At 42.5% G+C, this 21,829-nt stretch overlaps 1 protein-coding gene across 4 annotated transcripts in view; it reads right to left on the reverse strand.

The window, feature by feature from the left end:
- Positions 1-291: 291 nt before the first annotated feature.
- CCR6 (C-C motif chemokine receptor 6) overlaps positions 292-21,829 on the reverse strand; it is a 31,593-nt gene continuing 10,055 nt past the window's right edge. For 2 of the 4 annotated variants that reach the window (XM_005608132.4, XM_023632933.2), the window contains exons 2-4: positions 18,764-18,868; positions 2,894-2,994; positions 292-2,794 (exon numbers count right to left, since the gene is read on the reverse strand). In XM_005608132.4, the coding sequence (XP_005608189.1) occupies positions 1,679-2,794; positions 2,894-2,902 (1,125 nt within the window). In that variant the 5' untranslated portion in view covers positions 2,903-2,994; positions 18,764-18,868 and the 3' untranslated portion in view covers positions 292-1,678. Of the gene's footprint in view, positions 2,795-2,893; positions 2,995-18,763; positions 18,869-21,202; positions 21,601-21,829 lie in introns of those variants that run through there. The other 2 variants (XM_070256288.1, XM_001489474.7) reach the window with 2 other exon arrangements.

Here is a 21,829-nt window from a genome sequence, read left to right on the forward strand (position 1 = left end):
CTGGAATTTTAAAAGGCTATTGCTTAAAGAAATAAGCTTCATTTCTCTGAAGATGTTAATTGTACAGAATTTCCCAGCTGTGCTAATAAGCAAGAAGTTTCTGTGCCGGTTTATAAACCAAACTTAGTTCCATAGGTCGTATCAGTGTGTGGGTTATACTGCAAGCAGCATCAGAGTAACATCTCGATGCTTTGATTTCTGGAGTCGAATGCTAACAGATCTGAAGGATGTGAGACCCCGGGGCACCTCGGTCTCCCCCACCAGAACGCGAATCTGAAAGAACATTCCTACTTCACACACAAAATAGTTTTATTTTGCAAAGCCAAAACCATGTTTTCAAAATACAGACTTTGAGTTCTAAGATGTCACTTTGAATTTCATATACAGACGTAGTTAAAGCTTGAGAGAACATAGAAAGTTTCAAGTAACACGTTTGTCAGGATAAAACATGTCAGTATCTTTTGAATATGTGTCTGTGTTTTTGTAATACGTGTTGATACTGTTCCGCTTATGTTCAAATATGTACACAGCACTTGCAAAATATGAGTTCTATGAACTTTCCACCACGCTGAAGAGAGTGGTTAGAATCTGATTCCATAATTAACCTTAGACTTTAGGTAAAAGCACTAACCATCAGCATCAGAAGCCCACAGGAAGCTGGCTACCCACCAGCTAGTTTGAAGCTCTTCATAACCAGAGTCCTCCAACAGGACCATCCTTCTGCATTTCCATTGTGGAAAAGGAACGAAGGTTCTTTCCATATTGTTGCAGTGAGGTTCCCTGGCTCTTTATTTTAAAAAAGTATTCTGTTTATTTTTTAAAAAAATTTAAAACACCTAACACTTTAAACTGCCCTATAAACTCCAATTTCATTATGATTTGTTCAACACGTATTTATTAAGCCCCTTCTGTATGCTGAGGGACCCCCATCTTTGTAGAACCCTCAGTCCAACCGACCTTTGGGGAAGAGTTAGCCATACAGAGAACAGGTTCTCAAGGAAATTCAACAAACACACTTTGCTCTTGGCCCGTTAGAACTTGAAGTGCCTTATCTGTGGGGACGATTGTCACCAATACTTATCCATCCACCTCTTCTGTCTCTTCCTGCAGAGTTTCTTGAGCTTACTTTTCCTCTGCCTTTTACAATCTCATGCTCGTTCAGTGAATCATAGGGAAATGAGAGAAAAAGCAAGCCGGTCGATTATGCTGCTTATAATTAGCAACGGTAAACATTTTGATAGATAAAACATTTAACCTTCTGCCTCAAACAAGTTGCGTGAGGACTTTCATTTGTTTTTGCCTGTTTGAGTCTGCCAAACCAAGTGATGATTTTTGCTATGACCAGAAGAAACTGTGGGCCACGACTGCTGTGTGAATATTTCTGAAAATGTTCACATTTGTAAACAATTCACTTTCATTCCGAACTTCCCAAATCCTGTTCTGTGGAATGCCAGCTGTAAGGTTTCTGGAGTCACCGAGCACCCTGGTCGCCTAAATTGGGGAGATGCTACATCTCGGAGCCCACCCACCACCCTGCATACAGACTTATGGAGTCCAGGAGCAGGTGCAGTCCTGACCCCGCAGGAAAGACACCGGCCTGCTTTTGTGTAAGTTCCGTATTTCCCATGCCTTTTGGCCCCATGTCTGTTAGCATGTCCACACCACGCTTCCAGGAACATCACATAGTGAAGGATGACGCGTTATCGTTGTCAATAGTCTCACTGTTCTGCCTGGAGATGAAGGTTTCGGAGTACAGCCTGGAGCAGGAGAAGCCCTGGGATGTCTGCTTTCTTCTCACACACCACAGGTCCTTCATGATCTTCAGAAAGTAGTTTCTAAACTTCTGACCGATAAATGCATAGAGCACGGGGTTGAGACAGCAGTGCAGGAAAGCCAAGACTTCGGTGATGTTGTTGGTGTAGCCAATCAGCTTTTCGCTGCTGCAGGACCGATTTATTTTACCCAAGTTGGCGGCGGTCACAAGGAGCACCACGTTATGGGGAATCTGGCAAGCGAGAAACACCAGGACCACCGCTATGATCACGCGGATGGCTTTGTGCCTCTTAGAATTCTGAGCCTGCACTAAGGTTTTGACAATAAACATGTAGCAGAAGATCATAAACACCAGTGGGATGAAGAAACCGAAAAGGAGCTGAAGGCCTAGCATCAGCAGCTTCCACTTGATCGGCTCTGAGGCTGGGGGGTACCTGGGCTCACAGACCTGGCTGTCTTGCACGTTGTATTTCTCATTGAATGTAAAAGTCCAACCGGAGATGAGGATGGACACTGCCCACACAACGAAACAGATCAATTTGCGGTGTGCTAATGTTCGCGACCGGAGTCTGAAAGACTTGGTCGCTTGGACAATGGCAACATAGCGGTCTATGCTGATGAAGGTCAAGAGCAGCATTCCACAGTTAAAGTTGATGGTGTAGATACCTCTAATCAGTTTGCACATGGCATTGCTGAAAGTCCACTCGCCAGTAGCATGATACACTGCCCAGAATGGGAGAGTGAGCACGAAGAGTATGTCGGCGATGGCCATATTCAAGAGATAAACATCTGTCATTGACTTGGCTTTCTTATAAAAAGCAAAAGTGACCACCACCAAAATATTGCCCAGGAGGCCAGAGACACATATCAAGGAGTAAGCAATTGGCAAAAATAGCCCAGAGAACTTCCTGACCTCTTGCAAGGAACATAATGTGTCCTCCTCAAATGGATAATCTGAATTATTAGCTGACCCAAAATAATCCTCACTTAATTCGTAGCTGTTGCTGAAATTCATGAGTTCCTGGAAAATGAATGAAGATAGAGTTAGCTGGAGTGCAATGTTCAAGTAGTCAAAACTGACCAAAATTATACCCCCAGACAAAACAAAATAGATGCTTACCCCACTCATGGTGCTACTCGATCTGCACAGGGAATCCAGGCCCAGTACAGAGGATCCAACCTGTCTGACTCACCAGCGGAGATGACGGGAGGGAAGTGAATCTAAGGAGAGAAAGCAAAACACACTCGAGTTAAGACAAAATTCTCAGAGAGCCAGAGAATTGCGTTAGCAGCGTGCCATCCCATTTGAACGCAAAGAGTGCACAGCACGCTATCTTACACAAAAATATTTACTTAGAACAGCTGTCAGCAACCTCTTTCTTTGAAGGGCCAGATAGTAAACATTTTAGGCTCTGCACTTCATATCGTCTCTGTCACAACTACCCAACCCTGACCTTGGAGCTTTACAACAGTCACAGCGATGACGCAAAGGAATGGGCTGACCAGACCTGGGTGGCCACAGGCTGTAACTTGCTGGCCCCTGATCTGTTGTATAAAGAAGGATGATACCAGCAAAACCACAGAATTTCATCTGCTCAGAAATCTTTGTTCAAAATTCAGTTTAATTACGTTCAACGAGATTCCACTGAACAAAATCTATAGAAGTAGAGATATGTCTAGAAAACGCAGAATTTATAGTCCTGGCCTGCAAATAGTTTACAATGTAGTTCATCAATTTTTCCCCCATGTGAGTGACTGTGAAGGTCATTCTCAAGATGGACTGAAGAAGACTGTCTGGCCTGGAAAGGGTTTAGGGATGTATGTGTATTTCTTAACAGGCATAGATATTTCCAGTGTACACTCTAGTTTACAACCACTCATCTGCTGGGGCAGATGCATCATCATTGTCAGAAACCAGAGTATGCAAAGGAAGGTTAAGGCTGGCACAGTGGGGAAAGGCTCCACGCATGGGCCCACTGTGGGTCCTTGGAGAGCAGGCAGGCTCTGGGCAAAGGGCTGTCAGAGAAGGTGACCTCCTGCAGGTGACCCATACAGCCCCAGCTGAAAAGGAACACTGAGCATCGTGTGTTTGTGAAACGGTGCAACCAGCCAAGCCAGGTCAGCTTAACTGTCATCAAACAACCTTGACTGAGCATAAGATGTGCTGGGAACACTAAGAGGGACAATGCACGGGGCCAGGCACAGAAGTTCACCGGGAGAGTGTGAAGGATGGAGCTGGCATCTCAGAGTGAAGGATTCTGAAATCTATCGTTTGAAACTGACTCAAGCAGGAAGGGAGGAAGAATTCTTGGCTCTTCTCAGACTCGCTCATTTTTCTTTATTTGCTGTTGATCATCATCCTACTTTATTATCCACCCCCCCGCCACCCGATCCTCAGTCCAATCCCTGGCCTCAAATCCTCTGATATTCAAGTTCATTCATTCTCTTCTTCCTCTCTTCCCCCCTACCATGTGGACTGACAAGGTCAAGAAGAAGGGGAAGCACCAGAAAGGCAGGCTTCAGATGCAAGAGCACAAAGGCAAAATACTCCCACAATTCGTCATTCTCTGCCGAATCGGTCCTCACCCACGGAGCCGAGGTGGAACCTGACATTTGGGAGGAGAAGTCGGTATAACACAAGGCTCTCCCTGAAGGACTTTCTGAACACACTTCTGGCAGCATTTGATTTCATTTTGTTGCTTACACAGTCGCGGATGGGGTGGCCTCCACCCCGTTCCTTCCCTGATGCCTGGAACGTCACTTGGAGAGCAAGTGTTCTGTTCTCTGTGACTGCTCTGGACAGAAGACTGCGGGGGAGCCGGGGGGAGTCTGGATCTTCTCTGCACTTTTGCACTCGCCTGCAAGGGCACACTTCTGAGGGCTTTAGAGTGTGCAGAAGAAGCATAATTTAAACCTCCCATGGTGCAACAGTTTGTGAGGAGATAAATGCATCCATCAGATGATCAGATTTAACCTGTCAATCAAAACGTGACTGCAAGACTTGTGCTTCCAGCCACATTGGATGAACAGAGACCAAATGTACTCAATTGTATGAAACAACCAGAAAAACCTATAAAATATATTAAATAATAGACTTCAGGCATTGGGTGACAGACATCCCAGGATTATGGTCTCTGACAGAAGCAAAGTGAACAAGGATCTGAGCCCTGGAGGCCCCAGCCGACACTGAAAGCAGTTTCCAAGCTGCAGAGCAGGGGGCCCAAATGGAGAATGGCGATCTTGCCAAGTTGAGGAGACATGGATCAGAGTTCAAAGAGTACAGGCAACTATAATCTGCAAGCATGACAAGAGAAAGAAGGAAGCTATATACAGAGAACTCAGGAGACTGCAGAAAAGTGTCCATGAGAGGAATCGACACAAGACTGGATAAAGAACTACCAGAATGTAGGGGCAGAAAAATTCCCGGAGTTCTCACAGGCTGGAAATAGTTCTCTTCACAGGCAGAGTAGCGACAACTTCCAAGTCACAGGGCACTGGATAGCATCCTCAGTAGGGTACCACCTTAGGAGTCAAGGAGCTAAAGTAATCCTGCATTGAATGCTACTCTGGACCCGCCATGACAAAGCTTGAGAAAAGTGTCAGATGATCTAACCTATTGCAATAATATAACTACATTGCAGAGCAAAGCCCAACATTATGCAGAGAAATACAACAAAATGCAGCTCTCGACAATATAAAATTCATAATGTCTGGCATCCAAACAAAAATTTCTAGACTGCCATAGATTGAATGATTGTGTCTGCATGAAATTCATATGCTGAATCCTAATGTCCAATGTGGTAGCATTTGGAGGTGGGACCTCCTCTCACAAATGGGATTGGTACCCTTATAAGAAGAAACATGAGACGACATGGAAAAAAGGGAATCCTCATCCACTGCTGGTGGGAGTGCAAAGTGGTGCAGCCACTATGGAAAACAGTATGGAGATCTCTCAAAAAGCTAAAAATAGAAATACCGTATGAGCTAGCTTTTCCACTACTGGGTGTTTATCCAAAGAACTTGAAATCAATGATCCAAAGAGGCTTATGCACCTCTATGTTCGTTGCAGCATTATTCACAGTAGCCAAGATTTGGAAGCAGCCCAAGTGCCCATCAACAGATGAATGGATAAAGAAGATGTGGTATATTTATATATACAATGGAATACTACTCAGCCATAAAAAGACTAAAATCCTCCCATTTGCAACAACATGGATGGACCTTGAGGGTATGATGATAAGTAAAATAAGCCAGACAGAGAAATACAAACACCACATGATTTCGCTCAGATGTGGAAGATAAACAAACACATGGATAAAGAGAACAGATTAGTGGTTACCAGAGGGGAAGAGGGTGGGGGAAGGTGAAAGGGGTAAAGGGGCACATGTGTATGATGACGGACAAAAACTAGACTATTGGTGGTGTGCGCACGATGCAGTCTCTGCAGAAACTGATATATAAAAAGGTACAGCTGAAATTTACCCCATGTTATAAACCAATATGACCTCAATAAAATAATTGAAAAATAAATAAATAAATAAATAATCAAAAAAAAGAAGAGACACAAGCAAGTTTGCTTCCTCACTCTCTGCTCTCCACCATGTGAGGACGTGGCGAGAAGAAAGCAAACCAGGAAGCGTGTCCTCATCAGAGCCTGGATCTGCCAGCACCTTCCTCTTGGACTTGCCAGCCTCCAGAACTGTGAGAAATAAATGTTTGTTGTCTAAGCCCCCCACTCTATGGTAATTTGTTATAGCCGCTCCAACTGACTAAGACACAGACATTTAAAGAAACAAGTAAATATGACCCACAATCTACATGAAGAAACAGAAAAATGACAGAGATGATAAGATTCATGGAAAAAGATGCTGCGTTAGTGGCTGTAGATGTTTTGCATGTGTTCAAGAAGGTAGAGGAATGCATAAAGGTGCTGAAGAGAGGAATGAAAGATATTTTAAAAAAGATCCAAATGAAGATTCTACAGATGAAATATAAAATATGTACAGAGAAAAATACACTGTGATTCATACAGATGAGACACTGTCCACATACACAAACCGATTGTGATTCTGTATTGTAGCAACATATGGAAAATTCGGGAATTGAAAGTGAAAAATATATTAAAATATATATATATATAAATATATATAAAATATTATAATTATAGCATCAAAAACCATGAAGTGAAATACTTATGAATACAATTAACAAAATTTATACGGGATTTACACACTGAGGACTGCAAACCATTGCTGAGAGTAATTAAATAAGATCTAAGTTAATGGAGAGATCTATCGTGTTCAAGATTTAACAATTCAATATTAAGAGGTCAGTTCTCTCTGAATTAATCTACAAACACAACATAATCCAAATGGAAATTGTGGCAGGGTTTTTTTGGTAGAAATTGACAAGCTGATCCTAAAATTTATAGAGAGATTCAAGGGGCTTAGAAACAGCCAAAACAATTTTGAAAAAGAGAACAAAATTGTAGGACTCAAACTACCTGATTTCAAGACTTACTGTGAAGCTACAATAATCATGACAGTACGGTATTGGTGAGAGGATGGACGTATAATCAATGGGACAGAATAGACAGTTCAGAAATAGTCTCACACATAAATGATTGACTAATTCTTAACATGCCAAGATAATTTAATGGGGGGAAAACGGTGTTTTTTAATAAATGGTGTTGGAATAACAATTTGATATTTATGTATAAAAAATTGATCCTTACCCCTCATCTCACACCATGGGTAAAAACGAAAACTCAAAATGAGCTGTAGATCTAAATGGAAGAGCTAAAACCATAAAACATCTAGAAGAAAACATAGGAGAAAAATCTTTGTGCCCTGGGGAATAAAAGAGATTTCTAACATAAATTGCAAAAGGCATGAAGTGTAAAAAAATTCATAAATTGTAATTGATCAGAATTCAAAACACCTGCTCTTTGAGAGATACTTAAGAAAATGAGACAAAAAATTAATGAGAAAAAAATTATAAACTTACATTTGACCATGATTGGATCCAGAATATAAAAAGAACTCTTTACAACTCAATATTAAGACTAACAGAGTGACGTCAGCAATATGGCGGAGCAAGCTGTTCCCTTTGTCTCTCCCTGTTTGAATTACAACAAAGTGAACATTCTTTGATCAGTGGAAGATACCCACACAGCACATCAGGTCACCCCAAGAGACTCATGCAGCTGTAGACCTAAAGGTGGATGGATTATCCCTGAGGTGTTGGTGGAGACAAGTGAGCACTCTCTGGCCAGCAGACAGCCCAGTACACACGTGTGATGGCTCTCCCAGCTGAAACACCCACAGCACCACTGTGGCCCCAAAGCGGGAAGTGCTTCTCCGTGGGACTGTGGAAGCAGGTGGCAGAAACCCTGAGCCCCTGCATGATTGCTTTCCATTGGGTGGGGAAGCCCCACATGGCTGCTGGGGTCCCAAGGAGTGGCCCAGGCTCGGACAGGCACAGATGACAGGGATGGTGGCAAGCTCAGAATACACAGCTCCTGTACCCCATCCCCTAGTGGAGGCAAGTGGAACCTGCGACCAGATAATACCCCTATGCAATGGGAAAAATCCACTCCAGCAATCACAACAAGAAGAATAAAATATCTAGGAATAAATTTAACCAAGGAGGTGAAAGACCTATACAATGGAAACCATAAGACATGATTGAAAGAAATCTATGATGGCATAAAGAAATGGAAAGATATTCCATGCACATGGATTGGCAGAATAAACTTAGTTAAAATGTCCATATTAGCTAAAGCAATCTACAGATTCAGTGCAATGCCAATCAGAATGCCAATGACATTCTTCATGGGAAGAGAACAAAGAATCTAAAATTCATATGGGGAAACAAAAGACCCCAAATAGTTAAAGCAATCCTGAGAAAAAAGAACAAAGCTGGAGGCATCACAATCCCTGCCTTCAAAATATACTATAAAGCCATAGTAATCAAAACAGCATGGTGTTGGTACAAAAACAGACACATAGATCAATGGAACAGAACTGAAAGCCCAGAAATAAAACCACACATCTACAGACAGCTAATCTTCGACAAGGGAGCTAAAAATATACAATAGAGAAAAGAAAATCTCTTCATTAAACGGTGCTGGGAAAACTGGACAGCCACATGCAAAAGGTTGAAGATAGACCATTATCTTTCATCATACACAAAAATTAACTCAAAATGGATTAAAAACTTGAAGGTAAGATGTGAAAACATAAAACTCCTAGAAGAAAATATAGGCAGTACACTCTTTGACATCATTCCTAGAAGGATCTTTTCAAATACCGTGGCTACTCAGGCAAGGGAAACAAAAGGAAAAAGAAACAAATGGGATTTCATCAGACCAAACAGCTTCTGGAAGGCAAAGGAAATCAGAAACAAAACAAAAAGACAAGCCACCAACTGGAAGAAAATATTTGCAAATCATATACATCCCACAAGGGGTTAATCTCCAAAATATATAAGGAACTCATACAAATCAACAACAAAAAAACAAACAACCAAATCAAAAAATGGCCGGAGGGTATGAACAGATATTTTTTTCTGAAGAAGATATACAGATGGCCAACAGGCACATGAAAAGATGCTCATCATCACTAATCATCAGGGAAATGCAAATCAAAACTACAATGAGATATCACCTTACACCTGTCAGAATGACTCTAATTAACAAGACAAAAAATAGCATTGTTGGAGAGGATGTGGAGAAAAGGGAACCCTCATACACTGCTGGTGGGAACGCAAACTGGTGCAGCCACTCTGGAACAGAGTATAGAGATTCCTTAAAAAGTTAAAAATAGAAATACTACATGATCCAGCTATTCCACTACTGGGCATTTATCCAAAGAACTTGAGATCAACAATTCAAAGAGACTTATGTACCCCTATGTTCATTGCAGCATTATTTACAATAGCCGAGACGTGGAAGCAACCTAAGTGCCCATCGACTGATGAGAGGATAAAGAAGATGTGGTATATATATACAATGGAATACTGCTCAGCCATAAAAAAGACAAAATTGTCCCATTTGCAACAACATGGATGGACCTGAAGGGTATTATGCTAAGTGAAATAAGCCAGACAGAGAAATACAAACACCACATGATTTCACTCAAATTTGGAAGATAGACAAACACACGGACAAAGAGAACAGATTAGTGGTTACCAGAGGGGAAGGGATTGGGGGACAGGCACAAGGGGTAAAGGAGCATATATGTATGGTGACTGAGAAATAATAATGTACAACAGAAATTTCACAACATTATAAACTATTATGACCTCAATAAAAAAAAAAAGAACTCTTACAACTCAGCATCAACTCAATGTCAATACAGAACTCAGTAAGAAACAGGCAAAATATTTTAAGTCAATTCACCAAAGAAAATACATGGATGGCAAATAAGCACAAGAAAAGATGCTCGATGCATCTTAATGCATTAATTAATGCATTAATTAGTGAAATGCAAATTAAAACTCAAAGAGATATCATTTCACACCTGCTAGAACGGCTAAAATCAAGAGGCAGACAAGACGAGAAGCATGGATGAAGACGAGGAGCCATTGATGCACTTTGGCGGTGGGAATGCAAAATCATATACCTGCTTTGCTTTGAGAAGACAAGGTGGCAGTTTCTTCTAAGTTAAGCCTCGACTTACCAAATGAATCAGCAACTGACTCTTACGTATTCACCCAAGAGAATTGAAAACGAAAGATTCGCACTTAAATATTCACAGCAGGTTTATTCTTAATAGCCCGAAACTGGAAAAAACCCAAATGTCTATCAGCTGATGAACAGATCAGTACATTGTGTTATATCCGTGTAGTAGAACACCTTTCAACAACAACGAGAAACTAATGATACATGCTTCAGCGTGGGTTAATCTCAAAGGTGCTTTGCTGGGTAAAGAGTCCAGACATAGAAGCCCAGGGCCTGCTTTACTCCATTTATACGAAATTCTAGAAAAGGCAGAACAGTAGTGATGGAAATCAAGTCAGTGATTGTTGTGGGTCAGGGATGGGAAGAAGAGATTGGCTGGAAAGGGACTCAGAGAACTTTGTGTGGTGATGGAAAGAAATGTTCCCCATCAGGATTATGATGGTGGTGAGTGTTGGTCCACTAAATCGGATACTTCAAATTGGTGACATTTGTTGTATGTAAATTGTACCTCAATAAAGCTCATTTAAAAGTAACTGCGCATAGTTCCATTTAATGTGCTGTCAACAGATAGCAGATGCTATACGTCAAAGTCTTCGCTGAGGACTGAGGAGGTTGGAAAAGCTTCACGGGGCAAATAGGACGGCAGAAGATCACTGAAGGAGGAAAAGATACAGACTGTGGGAAGGGGTCGGGTACAGGTGAATGGGACGGGGGTTGGGAAGAGCAGCAGGAGGAGAAGGCATCAAGTGGGGGTCAGAGGAGACTCCCGAGAAGGTGCAGTCAGGGAGCTGTGGGAGAGGATGTGGTTCCCGAGAGGTCAGACCGAGTGCCAGACCAAGAGGGTGTCAATATGGGTTCCTTAGTGAGATGGGGTTGGGGTGAGAAGGGGCATAATGACATTCATATCATATGAGGTGGTGTTCATAATGATGGGCATGCAGTGGCAATTAGAAGTTTGCGAGGGATGCCCCGGCATTCTGCGTACTCAATGCCCAGCTGCACCCCCACTTAAGGAAAATATTTTTAAACCCCACTGTGATATATAATGTTTTCTGAATTCAAATTTAACTCAGTTCAACAACTATTTATGAAACATCTCCTGAGGGTAGGCACTGAGGACGCAAACAAAAATCAAACAGAAGCTCCAAGAAACTGTCATTATAACCATTGTAAACTATGTAATACCAACAAGAATAGTGAAATTTACAGAAAAACAAGTGACTAGCTCTTGGTGAAGAGAAGTTCAATGTCGGGAAAGGCTTTGCAATGATGTCAGCAGGAGGAGCTGGGCTGGTGTCTGGAGTGGGCTGCGTCCTGGGGCCGCGCTGGCAGACATTACAAGTTTGGTCTGAATTATGTCTATTCATGAGACGTGATTTTAATTTCTTTTGATTTACTCTTCTTTCTGGTTAGAATGGCAGAATAAACCCCAATAAGCCAAAATTTGTAAGTTTCATATCTCTTAGGGATAGTGTTATGTACCTGTTGGGTATAAGCAATATGCAAATCTGGATAATGACGAATTTAACGCTATTGTGGTTAAGAACCAGTGTTCTCAAAAAAAAAAGAAATGATTACTGTCAATTTCAGGTGTGTGCCAGTTACCCACGGTGATTGGAAATGATTCAGTGTGCCCCAGACCACTGCTCTTACCACAAAAATCATGTGAATTGTCTTAAGGAAATTGCGTTGGTGACAGATTGGCGTCTGTGCCACCACAACGTGTAAAGAAGCCTATACACGTTTTGTTCACGTAAATTACCTCCAGTCTTGAATAGCAACGGTCAGCTCTCTGGACTTTCTGTTATGAAAATTGTGATGGTAAAGACATAAAGAAGTTTTAAGCATGGTTTCTGCACTTTGTTTAATGAGCTGAGAGTGAAATATCCTGTTATCTTGATGATGAGATGGATAACATTGTTTGACGAGAGATGACAGTGAATGCATTAAGTCTTTCTTCCATTTCTTGGCAAACAAACGAATCAACAATCGTCAAGCTACTTGAAACAGGAGTCTTGTTCCATCTCGTTTGGAAGGCTCATCATTTTCTTTCTTGCACATCCCCCTCATCACCACTATCCTTGCTAGATCTTATTTTGAACTCAGTAAATTGCATATAAAAAGCATTTCGCTCAACTGATTCTTAAAATGTACTTTGCTGATCTTTGAAATTCAAATATTTCCTAAGTCAGTGTTTCTCAAACAGATGAGTTTACAAAAACTTCTACAAAATTAGTTGGTAGGAAGGGAATGTTTAGGACAAACTGTTCTAAATTGCCCTTTGGAGCAAGAGTTTTGAGGCATCTAAGGGGAAATCATATGATACACTTAGAGGTGTTGTTTTATTCGAGGTGGTTTTGCAAAGAGCCTTCTTTGCCAGTAGTCAGCTATCTTGAGTAAAGCGGTAATTGTTGCCGTCTCAGTGACTAGCTGTCACCACCTGCCTGTTAGCCTCTCACAGGACTTCTTAATACTGTCAGGCTCCTGGGGTATCATGCAAGGCCCAACGTGGCACTCCACCAAATGAGACACTGGAAGTTAGGGTGCCTGAGCCAATGACTGATGCCTGTGGGGTTCCAGAGACCAGGCTTGTGTAAGAACTCTCAAAACTCACCTGCAGAGAGAGAAGACAAATGCCTCCAGTTGAGGTAGTACATTTGCTGTGGATTGTAGGCAGGATGCTGAAGTGTATCGTGAAGAAATGATTGGAGAGCTTGCGGACGGAAGTGGTGAGCACTCAGCCAGCACGGGCTTGCTCACAGCCCTGTCACGGTCCTAGCCTTGGTTGTCATGGTCACTAGACTGCAGATTAGAGAGGCATTGTGACAATTCGAATCTATGATTAAATCTGAAATTTGTGAGTAATCAAGATGTGGAGGTACAATCTAGGTGAGAGTACAGTTATATGGTTTGCTAGTTGTTTGAGTGACTGCCCACATGGTACCACTTCTACCCTCGTTGACATCGTGCCAGTCTTTGTCTTCAGCTGTGTGCTGCCCATTATTTTTCTGGATGTTAGGGACAAAAAGAGAGGAGGCAAGCTCATCAGATCTGAAGATGACAAGATGCCTAAAAGTGTAATTATTATATTGGTTGGCAGAATCAATGTGCAAAATCTCTGGACAGAATCAATGGGTCAAACCTAGTATGGTAAAATTTTGTAGGGAAAATAGAATCTGCACTTGCATTTGGATAGTCCACTACACAGATACAAAATGGGAGTTCAGCAGCAGCCGAAATTTTAAGAGTTTTATTGGATAGTAAGTTCACTAAGAGGTGGGTGAATCAGCAGAATGGCCGACGTTCATCATCTAACCATCTAACCATCTGACTTTACTTTCATCTGGATCGTATTTCCCCATCTCGATGACGCATTACTTTCATGTTTAATAACAGAGGCACGATGCTGATGGACAGGGACAATGCTTGCAGTCAGCAGAATCATGGCCCCAAAGATATCCACGCCCTACTCTGCAGAACCCATGAACTTGTGACTTTCCATGGCCAAGGGGACTTTGCAGATGGACTAAGGGTGCAAACGTTGAGATGGAGAGAGGATCCTGGCTTATCCAGGTGGGCCTGATGGATGGGACTGGTGAGTCCCAGGTGGGACCCATGATTGTGAGTCCTTAAATGTGGAGAATCTTTCCCAGCTGAGACGGAGAAGGAGCGATTCAAAGCGCGAGAGGGACTCAGTCTATTGTTGCTGGCCTTGAAGACAGAAGAAGGGGCCACAAACCAAGCAATGTGGGTGACCTCTGGGAGCTAGGAATGCCCTTCAGCTGACAGCCAATATGCAAATGGGGATCTCAGTCCCACAGCCAGCAAAGAGCTGAATTCTCGCAGCAATTCAATGGAGCAAGGAAACAGATCCTCCTTTAGAAACTACAAAAGAGAGGCAGCCCTTCCAACACCTCGATTTGAGCCCGGTGAGACTGCTATCAGGCTTCTGAGCTACAGAACGGTAAGATACTGAGCTTGTGATGTTTAAGCTGCTAAGTTTGTGGTAAGTGGTCATGGCACCAATAGAAACCTAAAACAGTGCTCGATAAATGTAGCCTGTTAAAATTAATTCAGGTTTAACTTTTAGGCTAAATTACGAAAACTGTAAGGTTTAGAATGAGATAAGCGACAGTCCCATCAACCCGGCACAGGTCAGGTTTACACAATAATTCTGAGTCGAGCTATGGAAATGACCCACTGGCATCAGCTGTAGCAAAGTGATCATGATGATGAAAAGAAACCTCTGCATATCAGAACTGGACTTGTTTAGCCTAAAAAGATGAAGGGCCAGGTAGGAATGAAGTTATCAGCTACTTGCAAGGTGGTCATTTGAAAGAGGGTGTAGGCTAACGATCCCTCCCCCCTCCAGCGTAAGAAAATGACCAATGAGTAGAGATCATATAAACAGATTTTGGCCCAACGTTAGGAAGAATCGTTAAACAGCTTAGCAAGAATGGCGTGGGGCCACCTCAGGAGATGGTTATCTCTAAAGCAGAGAGGGGCGAGTCGTTACTGAAAATGGGGTGGATCAGACCTCTTGAATAAGAATCTCTGAAGCTAGAGCTCTTTGGGGAGGAAAGGGTTCCCAGTGGCTGGGGACACCAGGAATGATTAACCTTGACCAGCCCGCCTTGGAAACAGGCTAATGGCACTTGGAAAGTACCTAGAAGTCCTTATCTAAAAACGCCTTTAAACAAACTCTCCCTGTGTACCTAGATTTCTTACTGCACACAAACATAGATTTTATGGACAGCTGGAGCATAGTACACAGGAGGCGGGGAAGCAGGCACACAGGCAGATTCTACTTGTATGAGGAGTGGGGAGCCTTTGAGAGCAAGGTGTTCACATATAGTGTCCACACACTTCATATTAATCTGTAACCAAAACCCATTTTTAGTAAGCTATGACTGATGGTTTGGGGCTCCTCCAGGAAAGGGATGTTTCTCTGGGCCTCATGCTTGTCTGTGTCTTTTGAATCATTAGTCAAGTTTGATGTTAGGTGACATCCATACGTCCTACGGATGTCTGCTTTGATCATTTATCTCTTCACATTCACACAATCTCCATATTATTCAAACGCATATTGATGTGTGAGCACTGGAATGGTTGCTTCATAGAGAATTCCATCATCAAACGACTATACCACTAGAATAGATCGGCATTTACAAGTCCGTTCCCAGAGATGCTCTGGGTAGAAGGAAGGAGGGAGAGAGGAGAGAGGAAAGGAGGGTGAAACATTGCTCTGGGGTTAAAAGAGTTTGGGCCATGCTAATAAATGGCTCCTCCTCTTGGATATTTGAATCACAGTTTATTATCCACGGCTCTTCGGAGCCCTGCTTGAGTAAGCACGATCTCCCAGACCTGCTTGCCTCCAGACCCTTTAGAGCCAGTGTTCTTCGGGAAACACTTCGTGAAAAGCTGGCCTAAAGGAGATATTCGCCAATTCATTCCTTCGAAGGCAGGTGTAAGTGCCAGGCACACAGGCTTCTCACCTCTGCAGCTCGCGGTTTCTCCAGTGCTGACACTGCCACTGAGGCGAGCGTGGCAAGAGGTGCCACCAAGCCAAGCGGGTTATCCATCCTTAGGCAGCAAGCTGGTCTCCATGCCGGTGTCTGCCTGGGAGGGTATCCAATCCCTCACAAACTGCTTGAGACAGAAATTATGCTGGCCTCGGGCTACCTCCTGATTGATTCTCTTCTCACCGTGGATATACTTGGAAACCAACTTTATTAAAAGATACATCTCTGAATGGCTTTTCTTCCTTTTTTAGAGGCGTATAATGAAAAGTTAAACCTTCATGTGACTTTTGCATTTAAGGTTTAAAACCATGTATATATATGTATATTACCCTTTTAAATGAAAAGCCAGTGTGCCACCATCCTAAGGGTAATCGTACACACAGGCTAAGTGGGAACAGCTTCTGCCTTTCCATGTTAATATTTCAAAGATTTTGTTGCCATGCTTGAAAACAAAGTGTTACTTTAAGAATAACAATGTGACAGAGTAGCATTTTTAACGCAGTATTTAAAATATGAACTTACTTTGTTGCAACAGAATAATTTGGCTGCCTAGTACCATTTTTACTAGGTACAATGGCAAAAGAGTCTCAGAAACTAACCGCTAATTGGTTAATTCACTCAAAAATGAAAGAACACCTAGTAATATGCACCCTGAAAAGCAGAACCAGCCCAGTGAGCCGGAGAACAGGGTCATAACCCAGACTGTGCAGTTTAAGAAACACGAGGCTGTGCTCCCTTCTTGCCACACAGCCACACTCATCTCCACCAGGCCTTCCACGGTGACTCAACATCGTAGAAAACCATTGCTTTGGACTTTGACGGCTTTGTGAATTGTCTAGTCAAACGCGGACGACCAGCGACAGGTGGGAAACAGTTCAAGTCCTTAGTAGCAAGCATCTTAACTGGTGCCAGTTGACTGAGGATACAGTCTTCAGGAGACAAATTACAAGTCGGCTCTCTGGTGGGACCAGCAGAGGTGGCGGCAGACAGAAGGACAGCAAAAGGGAAGTAGGGTCCCCCAGAGAAGAGAGAAGGAGCCTGACAAAGCAGAAGGGAGTGGCTGACAGACCAACTCTCTTTTGTTGGTCCATTTGGCCAAGGGCAGACATTACCCAAGAAAATTAAGTACGGGGAAACCGTTAATAATATTTATCAAAATATTATCAGCAAGGAAAACTGTGTTAAAGTTTTAATTTAAACAAACTCCATAACAAGTTGACAGCTTGTTAAAATTAAAGCAGAAGATTTTAAATCGATGCTTACTTTCGTAAATAGTGATGGCCTAACGAGACAAGGAACGAGGACTAAAGAAGAGTGGGTATATGAGCGTGCATATGTGTTAGGCTATGTGTGTGCATGTATGTGTATGCATGGGTGTGCATGTATATATTATGCATGTGTATATATGTTATGTGTGTGCATGAGTGTGTGAGTGTGTAAATGTGTTATATGTGCATATTTGTGTGTGTGCTGCAAATTAAGTTCTAATTACATACTCGGCATTGGGACCACTGCTTTGTATCTATTCTTTCAACCTCATAAAAACCCTTCAAGGTAGATGTTATACCCATTGTATAGATGGGAAGACAGTGGCTCACACAGGGCTCTGAGTAATAGTGATACTTTTCATATCATCTCTTACTCACCTTCTAATTCATTTTGTCTGCAGCAAGTCTTACTGAAGGGCTGTAAAATTCCCATGAGATCTTAAATAATAGCTTTATTTCAATACCTTTTATTGATATCAGATTCTCATATACTGCAATGGTAGGTATTTAATAAATTTATGTTCTCTTAATTTATTTGAATCATGAACACACAGTTTTTTATCCTTTTTTAGATAAACCTCAGTGGAGCTGAAACTTTACGCTGGCTTCCTTCTGCTTTTGAATAAGAGTGGTTAAGAAAGAAGCCAAAAGGTTTTTTCCAGTGATTTGTATATAAGTGTTTTTTTTTTCCTTTTGGTTCCTTTTGCTTCTTTGGAAGCTCAGATTGACATTTTCTTTTTTATTTGCAGAAATTATACCTTCAATCATTTCAAGAATGGCTTGAATTCAGACCTTGCATTTATCTCTTTCTTTAGAGTGCTGATCTCTACAACATCTATTTTCTGCTGCTACAAGGCTGTGGAGGTAACCTGTGGCAGGCTCTCTTAAAGATCATTATGTATTATTCTTTTATGGCCATGAGACAGCAGTTTCATGATCATTATGGCATTTGCAGCCTTTATCAGAGCTTTTCCTGTAATGCACTGAGTCTCATAAAAACTTCCCCCCATCAATGTTTCTTAAACAGCTCTCCTTACAAGCTCCTTCCCACTCAACCTCCAGCTGTTCGAGATGCTCACTCATTACCTTTCATCGCATAGATCACTTTTAGCAGTGCCTCCAAAATGTTTCTTAGCTTAGTTTTTAGCTTTTCAAAATCTTTTCATGCACTTTGTTAAATAAAGAGTTGCATATCTCTCCAGATATCGATATTTACCGTATGAACAAGCAAAGCCAAAACCATCACCTGTGTTCTCATGCAAGGCGATGATTATCAAGTCACATATGGTACATTTAGAGGAAAAGCGAACTTCTTGAAAACACTGTACTATCATTAAACCTATAAGGTCAAGGTATTCATGAAGGTAAGAATGTTTTATTAAGTGTTAACACAGTCAATATGCCAGAATTCTGGAATTCTTAAGAGAAACAATTCCACGTCCAGTACTTCCTAGACTCAGATATTACAGAATTTAAGGCATTTTTGAAAGGAGTGAAGGTTGTAAAGCCAAGCTCACCTTGAGAGATGCTGTGATCCAAAGTGAATTGTTCTGTTATGCTCCCCTCAGTGATGTTCCAGGAGCCCACATCGCCAATGTGAGTCTCTTACCAAGATGCACTTTCTAATGGTCATTAAGAAAAAGGCAGTGAGAGACCAGAACTGGCCAAAAGCAAATTGCTGAATTGAAAAATTGAAAGTACCACTTCCTACTTAAAAGTAACGCCTATTTGCCCAAATGCAGATGGTTAACCATGTATATCCTGTAGGTTATAAAACCATCATATGACTCCCTGGAAACAAAGTCAAACCAGGAGCAAAAGTGATGAGGACGGAGAGCCCTGGGTGTGGTAGTTCCTCTGGAGAATGACTCTGTGAGTTGCTTTTCAACTGAGTTTGTACTCAAACGTTCACACTTCTTTGCCTAATTATCTCTGTGGGCAAGGACACTTTGCAAGCTGCCTGGAAGATTTGAAAATGTTGAGATAAGGCCATGTGAGCACTGTGGTTACTGATGCAGCCTCTGGAGCCTCTGTTCTCAATTCACCCCGAAAGCTGTGCACCCACAGATAAGTTATTGACCCTCTCAATGCCACGGTTCACTCCTCTGTAAAATAAAGACCGTAATGTTTCTAACCTCACAGTGTCGTAAGAAATGACTGGTCAGTCCAGGTAAGGCAGTTAGAACAGTGCTGGCACAGAGTGGGTCGTCAGTAAATATTAGCCATTATTGTATCATTTGAGATCGAAGACACCCCGTGTGGTGGTGGATGTTAACTCGACTTACTGTGGCTGTCATTTTGCAATATATACAAATATTGAATCATTATATTGTACACCTGCAACTAATATAATATTACATGTTAATTATACCTCAATTAAAAAAATAAACATTGGTCCCTAAAAAGCCAAGCACATGATCATTATGAGATGACGGGTGACAAATCTAACATGTGCCCTGTCATTCAATCTAACAATTGATGATTCATTTGGGGAACCCATTTTTAGGTGTGAATGGTTAAAAAAAATTTTTAAAGGGGCAAAGAATTCTGGAGTCATAAAGGTCTTCCCCATCATAAATTGTTTCTGTCAATCAAGTCTTAAGAAATGCGGGAAGATTTATAGCAAAGGGACCTGGAGATCAATGAAAGCAACCCTGGGTTGATTCCCACCTTCCCTCCTTCGGAACCCCGTGCCTCCTTTCACTTGTGAGCTGGCCAAGAGCTCACTGCTGCCCGTGGCTGACCCTCTGCTTTGTCTCGATGAAACATTGGTCAGGCTTCTCTCCTTCCTGCAGATCCCTGACCCAGCTTGTCCCCCAAGCCCTAGTGAGCCCTGAAGAGTGGAACCTGCCCCCTCGTCAGCCTTTCTTGGGAATCCGCTGACCACAGCCAGACCCCTTTCCTGGCAGACCCCATTAGTCATTTCCCTCCAAAGAGTCCACTCATCCATTTGCCTTCCTGGACCCTGTGGAAGAAAAGTCTTTTTCTGTCTGATTTTGAGATGCCTGCAGACCCCACCACTACAGGGCACCTGTTGCGATGGTCTCTTCCCCACTTATGATAATCCTTTTGAATAAAAGACTCTTCTCACTAAGTCCTGAGTTGTTTTTCTTTGAAAGAGCATAAGATTCCCCTCCACAAGGGATACCCAGTCCTCTCTTCTGTTTGAAGAGAACCTTCCATGTGACTTCCCTGGTTGTCTCTGACCTGGAACTGGCTGATCATGGGATGGAGAGAAGGAGAGAAAAGCAAACACCTCTTTTCTGCCCTTCCCACTGCCGCCTTGTCATCATCCCTCTGTCCTCACCTCCACCGGCTCCACTGAGGTTCTGCTTCTTGCTGTGGAAGGAAGCTGCTAAAAGGGCTGCCTAGGGGCCCCAGACTCCCTGCGGAGGAAGATGCAGGCCACCTGTGGAATTTGGGGACACACACATCACACATTCTCTAGCTCCATCCTTTCTACCTGTTCCCTGAACCTCCCCTTCGATGGTCTTGTTTAGCATGAAGGTGAGAAGGTAAACCCTTTAGAGCTAGTTGTAGCCCTGGATTTGACCTGCCTGAAAAAAAGGAAAACAGGGGCCAGCCCAGTGGTACAGCAGTTAAGTTCGCACATTCCTCTTCAGTGGCCTGGGGTTTGCTGGTTCAGATCCTGGGCATGGACCTACACACTGCTCATCAAGCCATGCTGTGGTAGGCATCCCACATATAAAGTAGAGGAAGATGGGCGTGGATGTTAGCTCAGGGCCAATCTTCCTCAGCAAAAAGAGGAGGATTGGTGGCAGATGTTAGCTCAGGGCTAATCTTCCTCAAAAAGAAAAGAAAAGAAAAGAAAAGATGTGACTTTGCTAAGGACCAAGAAAGAATAGTAAATAGAGTGCAGCATGTTCATAAAGGCAGTATTGTGCAGCCATACAGAGAAGCTGAGGGACTGGGATGGCTCAATTACCCTTCCTTACCTGGAACACAATGGAACTCAGGACCAATATGTGGGCCACCTTCCAGAAGTAGAGAGCAAAGAGGGAGGGAGGTGGGAGGAATCTCCCCAGCAGCGACTTCCTCCTCTCGTGCTCCTTCTCTGCCCCCAGATGGGAAGTGAATGGTAGAGAATTCAGACCTGGCCTTCAACCAGCTCCCAGCCCAGGTCTCTTGCCTTTCCATTCGATTGATGACTGAGGTTGCTGCTCGGTGGCACTCACTGGCCTATAAAGCGACTGGTATATTCTTTGCCCCAAGATTCCTTCTGTATTGCAAAGTAAAATCCAAATTATAGGTCATCCATAGGAAGCTAAGACCCATTTTGTTGTTATCTCTCTAGAAAATGCCCCATGGTAAAGATCCTGTGAGATCTCAAACTTATTTAATCTTCTGCAAATTTAGGATTACCCTGCTCATTTGCATGACATTGTGAGGTGCATAAAAAACAAGAAGTACAGTGTACAGTTTGGCATTTTATACAAGCAATTTTCCAGCCTGAAAATTTGGCAGTGAATGTGAAAACTTCATTCGGAACAAAGCCCAGGGACAGTCTGGCAGATTAATATCACAGCCATAAGGAATTGCTTTCAATTTGTGCTGAGACTGTG

The sequence above is a fragment of the Equus caballus genome, chromosome 31 (genome assembly GCF_041296265.1).
Source record: "Equus caballus isolate H_3958 breed thoroughbred chromosome 31, TB-T2T, whole genome shotgun sequence".
Classification (NCBI taxonomy): Eukaryota; Metazoa; Chordata; class Mammalia; order Perissodactyla; family Equidae; genus Equus; species Equus caballus.